The 17,058-nt window shown below is 47.9% G+C and overlaps 2 protein-coding genes across 3 annotated transcripts; one reads left to right on the forward strand and one right to left on the reverse strand.

Annotated features, from left to right (window-relative positions):
• The first annotated feature begins 8,515 nt into the window (after positions 1–8,515).
• On the forward strand, positions 8,516–12,731 carry tomm5 (translocase of outer mitochondrial membrane 5 homolog (yeast)). 2 transcript variants are annotated; one of them, XM_047027054.1, is made up of 3 exons: positions 8,516–8,755; positions 9,069–9,971; positions 10,277–12,731. In XM_047027054.1, the coding sequence occupies exon 3, from the start codon at positions 10,282–10,284 to the stop codon at positions 12,313–12,315; it is 2,034 nt and encodes a 677-aa protein (XP_046883010.1). In that variant the 5' UTR covers positions 8,516–8,755; positions 9,069–9,971; positions 10,277–10,281; the 3' UTR covers positions 12,316–12,731. The 2 variants fall into 2 exon arrangements, with proteins under 2 accessions (XP_046883010.1, XP_046883083.1); XM_047027127.1 differs by lacking the exon at positions 10,277–12,731 and having other exon boundaries at positions 8,546–8,755; positions 9,069–9,458.
• Positions 12,732–13,141: 410 nt separating this feature from the next.
• On the reverse strand, positions 13,142–17,008 carry grhpra (glyoxylate reductase/hydroxypyruvate reductase a). Its single transcript, XM_047027383.1, has 9 exons — positions 16,775–17,008; positions 16,068–16,198; positions 15,770–15,842; positions 15,490–15,606; positions 15,062–15,150; positions 14,831–14,932; positions 14,483–14,618; positions 13,924–14,054; positions 13,142–13,697 (listed from the first exon to the last, which is right to left on the reverse strand). The coding sequence occupies exons 1-9, from the start codon at positions 16,858–16,860 to the stop codon at positions 13,576–13,578; spliced, it is 987 nt and encodes a 328-aa protein (XP_046883339.1). The 5' UTR covers positions 16,861–17,008; the 3' UTR covers positions 13,142–13,575.
• Between the last annotated feature and the right edge of the window lie 50 nt (positions 17,009–17,058).

Below are 17,058 nucleotides of genomic sequence, written 5' to 3' on the forward strand. Positions count from 1 at the left end.
CACCCATTAAATAGGCTAGCATGCTAAAAACCCTCCTGATTAAAAAGCCAACGCTCTCGTTGCGGCTAATGCTAGGCTAAGGTGCTAACTCCATCCCCATTGAAATGAATGCTCGTCGAGCGCTAAAGCTAAGGCTCCGGGGGCACCATGAGTGTAGGCAGAGCTCTGGGCCTGTCCAGTAAGAGGATTACGGGGCCTCTCTCAGGGAGGGGTGTTACTTTGGCACCCTGCTGATCCTCACTGAGCCAGATTGATGTGGATGAGCGTAGGTCTGGATTGACAGCTGTGACTTGACGACCACTCTATCAATCAATGCCGGAGATGGACACTGGGAACTTGATCAGGTTCGGATCGAGTCAGGGTCAGTAGTTTGGCGGCACGTGTGTCTGTTGGCGTGTGTGTGAGAGAAAACGAGAGATGTGAGTGTGCACGTGTGTACGTGTGTTTGCTTGTGTGAGGGAGGGTTGCACGTGTGTGTGAGTGTGTGTGTGTGTGTGTGTGTGTGTGTGTGTGTGAGCCCAGCTGTTCTGTAATGTATGGATATCAGTGCTGCAGTGAGTGCTGAGTCAGGTGAAGCCTCACCTTCTCTGGGTCCCACACACCAGCTCACATAACATCGTCACACACGCACACACACAGACACACATGCAGACACGACCACAGACGACACACACCATGCTCCCTTTGCCCTTGCAGAGTCAGGATGTCAGATTGGGTGGCAGGCTCTTCAGTGCAGCTGCACCTCCATCCATAAATACATGAGCACCTCCACAGCTTCCAGCTATGGGACTCTTTTTACCCCCCTGTCCGATCGGTTCATAAAACATGACAGTACCTGGTGAGGATGTGAAAAACGACTGTAGCTCTTTGTCTCTTTGTTTTCACAACCACTCCCTTTGTTCCACCCAAATGTTCCGTCCTTGTCTGTCATGTGCTCTATCCAGGAAATCAGATGGTTCTGGTAAAGGGTCATGTTACTGCAGTATCTACACTGACAGAAACTAGTGTAGGAATCATGTGTATTGTGAAGGCCCTGTGTAAAAGGATAATTCACTCAACATTCCTCTGCCCCAGCATGTGATTGGAGGTTGTGTCTGTCACTCACCGTGGGATGTTGTGTCTCTTCTGGACTCCAGAACAGGAATACCCTCGTGCCTTCTGTGACATCAGCTCCCCTGCCCCACCAGGATTGACCGAAAATAGGTGGATGGCGGTCCTTGCGTTCATCAGGACCAATCAGAATGAGTTCCAGCCACCTGCGCAGGGCAGAACAGATCAATTGTTAACGTTTCTGTTTCAATCTGTTAGTTGAGTCAAAAGGAGAGCGCACAACCATGACGATCCTTAGGGAAGTGTGCCAGACTGATCAATAGGTGAAGACTGACGTTAACACAGACACAGGAACATGAGAATACTACAGCATCTGGGTAGAACCAGAGGCCGTATGGCCATGTTTTAGAGGAACGTTTTGTGAAAATAATTTTCTTTTCCTCATTCTTACAGTTCTCTTGAAGAAGAAAAACAAAGAAAAAACAAAGAAATAGAGAGAAAAAAAGAAACCTGTCCTAATCCATTGTTGATGTTCCTGGCACAGAGAAGTTGTTGTGTAGATGTAAGAGACAAACTGAACCAATGTGCAATCTTCTAGAAACGGGCAACCTCTCCCCCCCCTTCCTTCATCCCCAGGCCGTGTCCCCGACCCGTACGACGGCCCTTGTGGGTTGCCTGTGGAGGACATGGTGAGAACATGTAGCAGAAGGAGACAAAGTCTGAAGCCTCTGGTTGTCGGCATTACATTTTCATATCTCCCTGCCGTCTCCCGGCTTCGGCTGGACGCTTGTAAAAGGCGAGAGCACGGACTGGGAATCCCAGAGCAACCGAAGAGAAACCGTGCCAGCCCAATGCTATCTGGGCAAATCATGAAAGACAACTCTTTCATGTACACATCAGAGGAGATATAGCAAACCATAGAGAACCTAAAAAAAGGGAAGCCACTTCTGTTTGTGTGTGGTGAAACACATGCTGGGGTTGTGCCCGGTGTGAACGGAAGGTTCCAGAAAAGAGCAACGACAATGAGAAAAAAAATCTCATGTTTACTGTCGCATCGAATGTGACATGAAGGACGCGTTTGAGAGTTGTCACGTCCTGGGAATTTTCACATGCGATGAACTTATCCTCTTCCCTTATGGTCCCCTCGGTGCAGCTCACTCAAGTGGCCCTGTGTTCTCGACGCGGAGCTCGCTCGCCAGGCCCACTGTCTCGGCCCTGGCGTGCAGGCAGCTGAGGACGCAGACCTGCTACACAGACTGCAGGCCACATGAATAATTCATGCGGCTAATGCAGCTAGCTCGCTAGGCCTCCAACCCGAGCAGTTCCTTCCTCCACCACATGCACCATGAGAGAGGGATGAAAGAACAAGAGGAGAAAGGGGGGGTGCAGAGGGTGTAGAGGTGAAGGGGAGGGGAAGGAAGGAAGGAGAGAATGGGGGCTGGAGGCCAAGAAAAGGGAAAGGGGTAGAGCAAGTAAAAGAAAATGTGCAATGCCAGGGGGAGAGAGAGAGAGAAAATGAAAGAGAGAGACAGAGAGAGAGAGAGACAGAGACAGAGGGAGAGAAGGACAGGATATTGGAGAGGGAGCAGCCTCGGTGAGAATGTTAAAGAGGGTGGCGAAGAGGGCAGCAGGAAAGGGGGATGAGTGACAGAAGTCGAAGAAAGAAAATGGGGGGAGTGACGAGGAAGGGAGAGAGAGTTGTTGAGAAACTTAGAGATGTGAGTGTGTGTTTGGCATTTCGGGGGGGGGGGGGGGGGGGGGTAGCTGATCAATGCAGTATCTCAGTTCTTTACAAAACAAACACAGCTTTGCAACTGACGTTGATGAATGGTCACCTGTGAAATAAATAAATTAAGAGGCCAGTTGCTTTGTGAAAGAAGTCATATTGTGTACTCGGCTCCCCTTAAACCCAGACCTGTGTCAGCATTATAATCCCTCCACTATTTTGTAACTCTGTCTCCTTCTCTGCAGTGTGTTGGAATAAAAACCTAACTATGTGCTAACTACACTTTTCAGTGAATAACACTTAATTGCCAAGCACCTTTACAAAAAGGACTATTATGATTATACCAACATGATTTACTGTTCAATCGTGTTCTAGTGCTCTAGCGTTTTTAGTGTTCCAGCATGTTCTACTGTTCTAGCATTTTCCACTGTACGAGTGTGTTCTAGATTTTCAGGGAGTCATTGTACTGTTCCAGTGTATTTGACTGTTCCAGTCTGTCCTACCGTTTGTCTGTGTTCCACTTCACCAGTGCGTGTGTGTCTGTGTGTGCATGTGTGTGTGTGTGTTTGTGGTGTTTGTTTGTTTGTGTGTGTGTCTGTTTGCCTGTCGTGACTGTCATGTTTATAACAACTGTCACAGCCTCAAGTCTCCTACCAAGAAGTTCCCTAAACACATCAGTCAAGTACTGTAGCCTATCTGAGCTCTCTCTTCCTCTACAACATTCTCTCCCTTCCTCTATCGCCCTCTCCCCGACACGGTAATCTGACTGTTTGACGGAAGTCTTTAACTGCTGATTGTGAATAGATAGAGGCTTGTTTCTGCCCCACACACACACACCCTCTCACACTCTCATTTTGACATCTCATGCTAAAGCACACATCCTCCTCCCCCCCCCCCCACTCTGTCTTAGTCTATCATTCTCTAACACACTCAGGCTTTCTTTCGACACAATCAGATAGACTGAAACGTACACTCCCTCTCTGTCTCCAACTGCACACAAGCACCACTGTCCTAATCAACACTCATCTCTTCCTCGACCGTCCTTCCTCTCTTTCTCTTTCACACAGACTCCCACTGCTCTTTGTCTCTCTCTCTTTCTCTTTCTCCTCCCCTCCCTCTCTCTGAAGAGGTGAGGGTTGCTGCTGAATTCGAGGCCCTGGCTTTTGTCACAGCTCTGCCAGCTGGACCGGAAATACTGTATCTAGCAGTCCAATTAGCCACGCTAAGAGGAGCCAGTCCGGTCCGGGCCAAGTTAGACTGGTCTGGGATGCATGGGTTAAGACACAATAACAGACACAATAACAGCAATGACACGAGAGGGTGGAGTGTCGCTATACCTCGCAGGCTGGCCGCAGCAGTCCGAGGGAACTTTCTACACACACAGAGTTTGAATTTATCCGGGGTATTTCATTTAGCAGAAGCGGCACGGACAAACTACAGCAGCAGAGCCATCCGTTTAGCGTCCTCGCTGGAGGATATCATGAAACAGGAGTGGAAGAGTCCGGGTCCGGAGGGAACGGCAGAGGTCTTTAAACTGGCCCATCCAACTACAGACACACACACGCACACAACCCACACTCGCACACATAAGAAGTACTTTGAATGCAGATCATCCCGTCCTTAAAAACCTTGATTAACTCATGGTTAATCTGATAACCCCTGGTGTGTGCGTGTGCGTCTTTGAGTGGGCGTGCAACGTGTGTGTCTGCGTGCATGTGTGTGTGTCCACGTGTGGGGCTCTGTGTGTGTTGAGTCAAAGCAGATGTACTCGCACCATGACAAACGCCGCAGCTCTTTTCTGGGGCCGACCAGTTGGCGGCTGTTGATGTCTGAGGCCCAAACAGGACCACGGAGTGACACACACCCTCCCCGGAGACCGTCTGACATGCAGGATGCAGCTACAGCAACACATGAGGCACACACACACACACGCACACACACACACACAACAGAGGGATCTACACAACCTCGAGACTAGACTGACAGGACCGTCCACCACAGACCAGCGCGAGGGTGGAGAGCTGTGTAGAACCGGGAATGTCCAACTGCCACATGACAACAACCGAGAGTCTATTAAAAGGGCAACGCCGTCAACAAACAAATAAATCAAATTGAGTTGGAATCCAAGGACGGATGAATGTGAAACCCTACGCAGAACAGCCTACTCCCGCTCTCATCCCTTGGGTGCTCTCCGGCTGATTGGGACTCTTGTTGTTATTGTATATTTCTTCGTTTGTGTGCTCGATTGTGTGTCCAGTTGGCACGCGGCCACTTTCGCCGTGTCCAGCCAGACTTTAATCAAATCAGTTGCACAGTGATCCAGGCTGTCAGCTCATTCCATTAGGGTTAGGGAGACGTAAGAAGGCAGATCAGCCCTGTGTGTCATTTCAGTTGCTTTCCACGAAGACCCCCCCCCCTCTCACCCTCCCTCGCCCCCTAACACACTACTAAACACTCAGGCATCGCTTGAAGATTAATAGTTTGCCGTCGTGTTTCTGGTTCTCTTATCTGTGGCTGTGGTCTTGTGTTGTTGGAGGACTCCCTTGATACCGAGGGCAACTGGATGATGTGATTAAGGGATGTTCGGAAGCGGAGGTATATACCAATCTACGGCATAGGCAATCTCTCCACTTACTGTTCCTCTTTCATTGTCCACCCTCGCCTATCGCAATCCTTCACTGCTCTGTAAACAGCGAGGGGGATGCAAACCCAAACCATCAAAGATAGTCACTCCAACAAACTCACCTCCACCATGTTGCTTGCACTTTGTGTTTCAGCTTTCACACGAGTTAGGGAAAGGGAACCTAACTGAAGATCATATTTTTACTGTCAAATGACAACCGTAAATGAACACCTGTGAAAGACACAGAATAAAGCCTATGGATTTAGTAACATATCGGTTTCAAGGCAACAACTTGAATTCTATTTGTAAGGGTCCGTCAGCTGTTGGCTGTAGAAGCTTCTCTTACTGGGGTCTCCTGTGTTCTGTCACCGCTGGGCACTGCCTGCCAGATACATGATGCCTTCCTTTTCCTCCACCAGGATATGATGTACATGTCGTGCCACATTGGGCCATGCCCATGAGTGGGCCTGGTGTGTCCTTTAGGCAATCCATCCATCCCCCCCACTCCTCACCATCCCCCTCCCCTCTGACCTGATACAGACCGACCCCTTAGACAGTCACTACATCAATCGCTGCTGTTCAGATGAAAAGTCATCGACCAGTCAACAGTCGCTTGTCTGGGGTGTGGTGCTCTGAGTCTAATCACTTAACGACGTCCGTTGATGATCGATGTAATGATTCATTGGGCGGGCAATCAGTTGAAGCAGACACCAGCATCAGCAGGCTATTTTGCCCTGGAGACAAGGGGGGGGGGGTCCTGTGTGTGTGTGCGTGTGTGTGTGTGTGTGTAGGGGAGAGAGAGAGTGGCAGATAAGTAGGGCAACAAATCAGTCACCAGGGCAGAGAGAGAGAGAAAGAGAAAGACAGTGAGAGAAGCAGTCTGAGAGGCTGATTAGTAGGCAAGCAGCGAGGCAGGCAGCAAGTCTTTCCTGATGTGCAAGTCCTGCAAGTCGTATTTCTCTTTTGGCTGAGTGACCTCAGAGCAACAGCTCCATCACATGTTTTGCTGTACATCCCTGAGTCATTGTGCTGCGCCTGCAGCTCTGGCATAACAGAGGCACACACCAAACGTGCACACACAACAAGTGCGTGAGAGGGTGTGCACGCACTACTGATCAACTCAATGCACTGGGAGCAGGGCAACACATGATCACTGAAATGCCAATCTTGGACAAATGTGTGTGTGATATTGTGTGTCTGTGAGAGAGCGAGAGAGTGACGATTACTAGTAATTTTCAACTCAACTGCTCTTTGTCGTAGGCCTACAGGTCTTGCCAAGTAAACTACTTCTGAGACGGTTACAGCACACGTGTCAGTAAAATACTGAAATCAGTGGTCATAGAAAATTGTATTATGCATTAAATAAAAGGCCCGGAACGACAAAACGCATTGTTCCGGTCTACTTGTGTTGCGTGCGAGTCTCGACACACTGCATGGAAAAGCCCAGTAAATCTACGCCGCATTTTCTATTCCACATTGTGAGGCACGAGCTCTGGTCACTTACTCCAGGACCTCGCCGACGCCCATTAAAATTGTCAACAATGTTGTGTCTTAGTATAGCATCATGAACGACCAGGACACCTGTCATTTCCTTTTAAGGCCATTTGATGCATTTACTGTCTTTTTGCATTCTTTGACCCAGAATGCATTGCCATTCAGAATTTCATCGTGCCATGTGTCTGGAAATGAGATGAGAATAAATGGATGAATGGCAAATACACTGTCCTACAAAATACTATGTGAAGAGTAGCAGTGCTTCCCAAGGATACATCACAATAACATACACAATTTTCAAGTAAAAGCCGGAGAATGCATTCGATCAATGTATCGATTATTTAGCCACGGTTAGTTTTATAATTTGTGTCAAATAACACGTTACATTACCATGCGCAGATACGCTATCTGAGTTTCTATCTACCCTATCACATTTTTTTTCGTCCGGGACCACTGACGTCCAAAGGTTTTTAATCGGTGGAAGCGGTCGTGCCAGATTACACAGTAAACAAAGGAAAATGGTCAGTCTTTTCTTTTGTTGTTCTCCTTGATAATCTTAATCCGATTTAAATCTCTCTCCTTTACTCTCCCCAATAGGGGGTAGGGGCGTACACGCACCCCTCAGTCCAAATTCACCATTCCAATGGAAACAATGTATTTTCAAAGTGAAAAAATATCGCCTCACATTCAGCGAATCAATGCAAGGTGCAGGTCGTATCGCCGGAGCTTCATCACCATCATTCTACGTACAACTAGACAATAAAAAGGCGAATAAATCGCATAACCCAACTCACCTCGTGTTATAGAGAGACGAACAGCGGTGCGGACCGGTAGGATCCTTTAGTGTAAACTAGAATAAAAATGCACAAAATAGCTTAGTCTAAAACAAGCGAATCTTCGTCCCGGACAGAATGGTGCGTGGGGTTTAGGGTTTACGTTGGATGCTGTCATCGTATTGGGATAGCTCTCGACCGCTTAATCCCCGGCCGTGAGCTCAGAAATAACCCACCCCCTCCCTCCATTCGTCTCCTTCTGCTGTCTCTCTCTTTTTCTCCCTCTCCCCCTCTCTCTCCTTCACTGAGCGCTCTCACACCCTCTCAGTCTGCCCCGAGGACCCCCTCACAAGGTCAGTTTGATTTAGGGCAAGAGAGAAAAATGTCATCAAGATGTCGTTATCAGAATCATACAATAAGACTTGTAAGTTTAGATCCCAGTTGTCAATAATTGCACAGATAATGCTACAAACAATATGTGAATACTAATTATGATATAGACCATGTCAATGATGACGATAATGACAAATATAATCACGGTATGTGGAGGATAATATGAATGAACGCAATAAAATGTTTTTCTATAAACGTCATAATGACTATCGACTATCACTTTGTAGCCTATTGTAAAACAAATGTGAAGGCGCATAAATAAACTGAATCAAGATCATTTTACAAATTTTAATATAGAAACTATAACATATGGTACAAAATATACATAGTCTATTTCATTATGCTCCTTCTAAAATAAGAAATGTTACCCCCAAAAACACGATCTTTGTGCGTGTGCTTTGCCTTACTCCCTTTGTCGTGTTTGTCCCATAGAGTTAGGTTTGTCCCTAAAGAGCTGCCTTAGTTTCAACATCCAACGTAACTTCCGGGTTGAATTATCACATGCTTCCGATCGGCTCTCATCTGCTAAGCAACATTGGTTTTGCGGATAAAACTTGACATCTCCATAAACAGCAATGTTAAAATTAGAAGGGTTAGGGCCCAAAATGGACCCAGAGGAGATGAAGAGGAAAATGCGCGAGGACGTCGTGTCGTCTGTGCGCAACTTTCTCATCTATATTGCCCTTCTTCGAGTCAGTAAGTAACGAGGTCAATTATATTGTCATGTAGGAGAGCTACCTATCAAGGTGGACAAAGCAGACAGAAAACAATACACAATCGTGTAGTAGTAGTCCCATATTGTGCTTGCTATTGTAGAGTGGACTATAAACATCATATTCGGGGGTGGTAGTGGACTATGCACCTGGTAGTAAGGACATGAAGAACAGTCTTGTCATAGAAACATCAATCAAAATAACGTTTCTGAAATGGCTGTTGTATTGTGCCTAATAGCATGTAGTCCCTTGTCCTGACATAATAAGGTAATATAATCTTGTTCGTGTTCCATCAGCACCATATGTTCTGAAGAAACTGGACAGCATATGAATGGATCAACTAGTCACCTCTTCACCTCTCCCATCCCAACATCACGCCGTTCACTGATGAGGTGAAATTCTGGACATGGTTACCACCGTGAGAGGGATCTGAGGACCAGGCAACAGCATCAATATGGACCCCTTGGACATAACCTGTGTCCATCACAGAGCCTGGGCACAAAAGAAAATGTAGCCATGTCTTTTTTTGTGGTTGACTTTTTATTTGTGGGGATTTACAGAAAATAACGTGTTCCTTATTTTGATTTACAGTGTCTCTTCCAACCGTTTCTGTTGTGACATGTTCACGTTGTCGTTGTTGACGTATTACATCTCACATGTCATTAAATAAATGGAAGAGTTGGCAATGTGGTTGTAAGCTTTTTTTTGTTTATAAGACAACACGTCCTGGAATAGAAACCATCGCTCAGAGTAGTTACTGAATATCAATATTTTAATTCTTATCCTGTAGCTAATAAAATACTTGCTTTATTTATTCAGTGTCCCATGACTTCGTGGTTTTAACGCTGGTTCAACTTTAGGGGGCGCTGTTGTATTTTTTAAGAAAATGGGAAGGGGTGTCTCGCGTGCACAAATAAACTATTGTGAATACGGAATTTGCATTTTTTGGAAAGCTATGTATGAGTCGATGCTTTGAGTGTATGAAAAAGCCCTTCGATAAACGAATCCACGAGATCTTAATTTACCAAGTGCTCACGCCAAGACCATGTTGGAATCGCAATAGTTAGCGGCCGGTCTTTGGCTAACAAATGTACATCAATGTTCATTGCATTTGTCCAGTTCTCTCCAGATAGCAGGTGGTGGGATTTAGCAAACCTCCTTGGTCCATCGGTCACCCTGAACCATTTACACGTGTACAGGTAGAGTGATTCTTGATTATTGCTAGAGTAGGCCTACAGTTCGTTATGCTAGGTTATGCTACTACCATGATCTGCAAGCAAATCTGAAAAAAGGGATGGACGTTAAATACCGGTATTTTTTATTTTTTAATGGGGAGTCAGTATAAATGTTCTGGGTAACAGTTAGGTGTGTGTCCTATGTTTTTGCATTTGCATACCTTGGCATTTTAATGCAATAATAAGTCACATCCTGGGTTTAGTTCTACGTTCTGACATCTCGCCACAAAGTTTTTACCACTTTGACCATTTCTGTCCTCGTTCTCAAGGTAAAATGGACTTCCCTGGCCACTTTGAGCACATCTTCAAGCAATTGAACCATCAGCGTATCCACGGTCAGCTCTGCGATTGTGTGATTGTGGTAGGCAGCCAACGCTTCCAGGCACATCGCTCCGTCCTGGCTGCATGCAGTACTCACTTCCGGGCCCTTCTCGGCACTGTGGAGGGGGACCAGGGTGTAGGAGGGGGTGGGAAAGTCATGGATGGAGGTGGGGTGGCAGTGGTGGGGCTGGACCTGGGGGTCGTGACTCCAGAGGCTTTCGCCTCCCTGTTGGATATGATCTACACCTCCACCCTAACTCTCGGCTCCTCCAATGTGATGGATGTCTTGCTGGCTGCTTCCCATCTGCACCTCAACTGTGTAGTCAAGGCCTGCAAGCAACACCTTTCCTCGCACAACTTCCCCACATCGCCCCCTAGTGGCTGGAGGTTAACTACGCAGCAGCGGTTCAGCCATACAGGTGAGCAGCACAACATAAAGGAGTCTCAATCGCCCTCCGGAACTGTGGCCAATTCCAAACAGCAGAGGTCTGCCTTGCTCCAGGAGCTAGGGCTCACCCTGGTCACCTCTGCCTTGGACGGAAGCCTGGACCTCGGGGAGGCCGGGGTAGAGGCAGGCCTGGAGGAAGGTAGGGACGGGAGGGCAGAAGCGAGTGACGGCGTGGAGCAGAAGACAGGCTTCCCCACCAGACGTCTTCACAAACGGAAGTCTGCCTCACCCCAGGCGCTTCAGGAAGAGAGACCCGCTAGCAGACAGAGACCCTGCTGGCTGTCTGAGGGGGGCTGCAGGGCAGGGTCTCTGGACTCACTAAAGACAGACGAGGGCCTCTACTTGGAGAGAGGAGGTGCCGAGGAGGAGGAAGTGGAGGAGAAATATGAGGCACCGGGGAGAGGAATAGCACAAGAGGAGGTGCAGCTGCCCACCCAATCGGATTGTGGCGTGGGAGGGGCACAGGGGGACGAGGGAGAAGGTCACACAGATTTGAATGAAGGGATAATGGTGAAAGTGAAGGTGGGAGAGGAAGGGGAGGAGGAGGAGGAGGAGAAGATGGAGGTTGTGGAGGTGAAGAGTGAACACCTCAGCACGGCTTATTCAGACCCACTTGGCATCTCTAGCAACCCTCCATACCCACTGGAGGACAACAGCGATCATCTCGATGAAGAACCAAACAGAGAGGAAACATCTCCTGATCCCCCTGCACAAAACACAGACGAAGGGGACAGTTTAACAGACACCGATGGCCTAGACAGCCTTCAAGACCTGGGCCTTTCCTGCATTCTCAACCCCAGCAGTGAGAGGAGCAGTGGGGCAGTTGAGGGTGACAGGATCCCTCACACCAGCGTGAGAGGAGCTCAGTCTGGATGTGGGCAGGCCAACGGGTCGTCTCAAGACCCAGACGCACCCAAAGCCTCGTCCTCTTCCTCTCTTGGGTTCCCAGTGACCTCTGTTCCCATGCAGCAGCTTCTCTCGGGCCAGCCGCACAGTTTCACTGAATCCTTCTTCCTCCAGCCCAGTAAGAGCTCCCCGGGGGGGTTCCTGAAGGGCCTCCGGCCCGAAATGGGACCCTCTTCCCTGGGTAGCCTCAGCGTGCAACCTCTCCTCCCCCACTCGTCCGGGGACAAGACCTCGAGACAAGGACAAGGTTTAGCGAGGCCATCTCTGCGTCGCATCCTCCCCAAAGTGGACATATACGCTGAGGTCCAAGCGGACCAGACCGATCCCCCACCGGGGGGCGCCCCTCCGGCTCCCGTCGCCCTCCCCATGGCCTCGGAGGAGGTCCTCTCCAAGTGCAAGAAGGCTCTCACGGAACACAACGTCCTGGTCGTCGAGGGAGCCCGGAAGTACGCGTGCCGCATCTGCTCCAAGACCTTCCTGAACCTGACCGACTGCAGGAAGCACATCCGCGTCCACACGGGGGAGAAGCCCTACACGTGTCTCAAGTGCGGCAAGCGATTCAGCCAGTCGTCCCACCTCTACAAGCACTCCAAGACCACCTGTCTACGTTGGCAGGGGGCTCATCTGCTCTGACCCCTCCCTCGAAACGCATGTCCCGATTCGGGTGACGGGCCGCGACGCAAAGGATTTCCTCTTCCCAGGAAGCCAAATGCCTGTCACGCTGACTCGTCCGGTGGAGAAGCGTGAATTCAAGTAGCGGTTGCCTAGGTTACGGTGGGTTTGTGTTATGAAATTGCTACCCAGTGTGATATAATCTCAATAGTCTACAGCGGTCTTTTGGGTGTCTGTCTTGAAGCGTTTTGTAATGTCGTTGTCCCCCCATGAAGAGACTGTTTATAAAACCAATAAAGTCAAGCTATGTGTTGTAAAAGTGAAGACACTTTTTTTGTAGGTTTTTACACTGAATGTAGCACAATGTTTAATGTTGATGTAAAGAGGGAATGACTATACGTGTCTATTGTCATAAAGCTTTGAAGTGAAACCCGAAAGGAATGTAGCCTGTGTTTGGACATTCATCCATACTTGCACAGTCTGTACTTTCTTGGTTACATGGGTTTCAAAAGATATTCCCTTCACCTATACTGAGAACTTTATGGTCTCCATGTTAAAATCTCACTTTCAGCAATTTGAGTGAAATTGCCAGCCTACTTTTAAACATCCTTACTCAATAACATCACAATTCATAGGACAAACTAGAGTAAAACAGTGAATGTCTGCTGACTGTAATAAAACAATCATTTCCAATCCAAGGACACCCAGGAGAGTAAGTAAGTGAAGTGGTCTTGGTGAACCATCACGTTTATGACAATCAGACAATTTTGGAGTGATCAGCTTGTCTCAAACCACCTTCTAGTATCTAGAAGGATCTAGTTTTGACACCAAAGGACAACACTACAGATTAGCATTTAAACATTAAATTGGAATGCGAACATTACAAAAGAAAACGTATTTCACGTGTTTTGTTAAAGTACATACACATTGAGTTCCACTTAGTGATTTAGGACCAGACCCTTGTAGGACTGTATTATGTTACATGGTGTGTAAATTATGGGTGTTTAGGGGTCTGTAACTTCATTAGAATTGGTAAAACACTTAACATTGCCTACCACATGTCAGGTACATTACAGTAATTACACTCAGATCTCAAATGACAGATCCGTCTGGTCACATGGGTCACTCACGACACCTACTCTGACAGCTGATTAGTGGGTAAGTGTTTCCTCAGCCAAACAGCAGCTGTTAATGACTAAGGTGACCGCAGTGGCCCAAGAGGAAACGTAAAGGCACCGTGTGCTTGTGGTTAGGGTGGTGCAGGAGGGGGAACGTGGGCCCCTAGAGGGTGAGCTCGCTGGGCATGTCCGAACCCTGGAGGCCTCCTAGCAGGTTGTGGGCAGACAGCTCGGCCATGACGCCTCGGGTGGAGTAGGTGGCACTGCCAATGTGGGGTAAAACCACTGCAGGTCGGAGGGGCAGAAGGAAAGGCATGGATTAACAGAGGTTTAAATGACCCTGACATTAATCGCCTGGTTGGTTATTTTAACAAAGGATTAACTTGTCATGTATCCGTAAAGTAGAATAGCAAGCACAGAAATGTGCACAAAATAACTCAGAGGCTCTCGTGGGGGTTCATGATAAAACTAGTCTAGTCCAGTCATCCTTTTGGCATTGCGCCATACCCACCGCAGTTTTTCAGGGTGAGGAGGGGGTGGTCGGTGGGCAGGGGCTCTGGCGTGGTGACGTCCAGTCCTGCTGCCGCGATCTGACCGCCGGACAGAGCCTGGTACAGATCCTCCTGGTTCACCACTGCACCTCTACAACACACACAGCTATATTTTAACAGTGCACATAGATCAAAACATACAGTATGACGTCTTCAATTAAATGACTGAGAACATTACTGTATCCACCTAATGGCATTCTTTTAATATATATTTTTTTTGTTAAATATATTTTATATATGCATTACTGGATAGTCAATTTTTAAGTGAAGTGTGACAGGAAAGGCAGGGGGGGTGGAGAGAGAGAGAGAGAGAGAGAGAGAGAGAGAGAGAGAGAGAGAGAGAGAGAGAGAGAGAGAGAGAGAGAGAGAGAGAGAGAGAGAGAGCGAGAGAGAGATGCAGCAAAGGCCCAAGACCGGATCCAAACCCAGACCGCTACAATAGGGCCTCAACCTACATGGTATGAATACTTATTCGGTGAGCTACTGGGGCATTATTGTGTGTGTGTGTAATGGGGCTACCTGCTAGTGTTGACGAAGACTCCGGTGTTCTTCATCTTGGTAAAGAAGGCCTTGTCACACAGGCCCTGTGTCTGAGGCGTGAGGGCACAGGACACCACCACAAAATCACTCTCTGCCAGCAGCGTGTCCAGGGGCACTGGTCACCATGAGGTCAAAGCAGGGAGGGAGAGGAAGACAATCCAACATATAAAGTCAGGCTCCCTCCTCTTTACATATTCCTCCTTCCTGTCTCTGCTGTTCTAACCGCTCTCCCGGCTGGGTCCACAACTCCTTGTGTCTCTAGCCTCCTTTCCCCCGTCCAGATTACCTTCCCCTCCCCTCCTCCCCCCACAACCCCCCTCTCCTCACCATATTCTCCGTCCACCTCCGAGGCCCGTGGTTTGGCCGCCCGCCCAGAGTACAGCAGCCTCTTCACTCCAAACGGCTTGAGCCGCGTGGCGATAGCCATGCCTGAGGGCGCACAGGGGAGTAAGTGAGAAGCCTCCCCGATGAAGGGGCCAGTGACGCAGCCACAAAGTGTCTTTAGCAGATCAAACACGATGACTCAAGTCAGACCATATCAGTCAGACTTCTCAATACCTATGCGTCCCAGTCCAATGACTCCAACTGTGCTGCCGGATAGACCATAACCGCACAGCCAAAGGGGTTTCCACGTGCTCCAGCCCCCACTAAGACAGACGGGACAATAAGAGAGGAAGGGAGGGTAGAGAGTGGGAAGGAGAGAGGAAACCAGAGAAGGAGAGACGAGAGGGAAGGAAGGAGATTTCATTTGCATTGTTCCTCTTAACGAGCGACAGAACTAGATAAGAAGTGACCACACTTTCCATCTTGCAATTTCCCCTAAGGGTAGAATAAAGAACATATCTATCTCTCTCTATATATATATATATATATATTAACAGTTATAGGAAGTGTCGACTTTGCTTTTGGGTAAACTAGCTCAGTAAAAGGGCAGTGTGAAAGTGGAAATTTAGACCAAAACGTGTGTGAAAAACTGACAGACTGACTTTTTGACTTCCTCCACCCCCTCGGGCAGGCGTCTGGCGGTGGCCAGCAGTAACGCCACTGTCAGCTCAGCGGTAGCATCCGTCAGCACATCAGGGGTGTAGCCGACGCGCACACCGCTGGAAGGAACCAGAGAGGGCAGGACAGGAGGAGGGCAATAGGTTACAGACAGAGGCACACAGGTTGTCCAATGAGATATCATCCGACATCTAAGACATCAGTAGTGACCTTTAGTCCTCCGTGTGATAAGGAGAGCTGTCGTTATTAGCAGGGGTCTCTTACCGTTTTTTTACCTCGTCGAGGGACAGGTGGTCAAATCCCACAGACATGGTGCTGATCACCTTCAGATTGGGTCCTGTAATGTACAAAAATACGTTTTATGTTCATGTTCCTGACCTAGACTTTAAGCTTAGTTTGAGTTTTTTACCAGCCTTAAAAAGGCAACAGCAAGAGAAAAAGCTGAACCACATTACTGTGGTTGCATGACTTTGAAATACCTTCAAAACCTGAAGACGAGTCCAGTTAGATAACTTGATGACTTGGAGATGTACTGGCTGACCCTCTGTGCTGGTTTCCTTACCTGCCGCGTTCAGGACCTCAGCGTCGATGCGGTCTGAGAGGAGACACAGGAGTCCATGAGCCCCGGCAACACCCTTGAGAAGTTCTTCCCTCGGAACTGGCTCATCAGAGTCCCACAGTGACACCTTACATCTTTTGCCGAGGAAAACAGAGAGTCAGATGTGCATTTAGATGATCATATCCAAGATACAGCAAAGTATATTTTAATCTATATTTCTGTGGTGCATGCGGTGTGGTACATGTTCTGTACTATTTATATAAATGTTTCACCTTCTCAACTTTTTACCAACATCTTACAATATCCCTGTATGCTTTTTATAGCTGCTTTAAGACTGTGACCCAGAGAAAGGTCACTAGCAGCTACAGTGAACTTTCACTTTTAAAGCTCGTGATTAAATCACACTGTAACTTTACCCCCCAACTCACTGTGTGTGTGTGTGTGTGTGTGTGTGTGTGTGTGTGTGTGTGTGTGTGTGTGTGTGTGTGTGTGTGTGTGTGTGTGTGAAAAATACAATTTTCTATGTAGCAGGGCAAGTTAGGACAGTTAAGGTCCTCCGAAGTAAAATGGATCATTGGAAGCAGTAGCCGATATGTCTTTATTCAGTATTTATTGAATACATAAAATATATCAGCCAAGGAAATATGTTAGCTTGCTAGCTAGCTAGTTAGCGGCATTGTAAATTCAATTTGGGAGGTGATCCCTCTTACGTTCCAGCCTGCGACAGTATCTTCATCCCCTCTTGCGGGATGCGTCTTGTTACGAAAACCTTCATCAGTTGCTGAGCTGTGTGCATCCTATGACTGCGATAGAAATCCGTGCAGGCTGCTAAAAACAGCCTCAGTCCCCTTGAGTCGGCTTGATAGAAGTTTGCACCGTGTTCACAATGACATTTCTACAAACTCACTGGAGGACTACATTTCCCACACTTTCTCTGTGAGAAAAAGGAAGTGTGCGCACTTGAATTTAGAACACCACGCATGCGTGGAGTTGT

Source organism: Hypomesus transpacificus, chromosome 1 (genome assembly GCF_021917145.1).
Source record: "Hypomesus transpacificus isolate Combined female chromosome 1, fHypTra1, whole genome shotgun sequence".
Lineage (NCBI taxonomy): Eukaryota > Metazoa > Chordata > Actinopteri > Osmeriformes > Osmeridae > Hypomesus > Hypomesus transpacificus.

Coding starts and splice junctions, on each gene's coding strand:
- tomm5 (XM_047027054.1), top strand. CDS start 10,282: ATGGACTTCCCTGGCCACTTTGAGCACATCTTCAAGCAATTGAACCAT.
- grhpra (XM_047027383.1), bottom strand. CDS start 16,860: ATGCACACAGCTCAGCAACTGATGAAGGTTTTCGTAACAAGACGCATC. Junction 14,933..15,061: donor CATTGGACTGGGACGCATAG/GTATTGAGAAGT, acceptor GTGCGCCCTCAG/GCATGGCTATCGCCACGCGG. Junction 13,698..13,923: donor CCTCACCCTGAAAAACTGCG/GTGGGTATGGCG, acceptor TCCGACCTGCAG/TGGTTTTACCCCACATTGGC.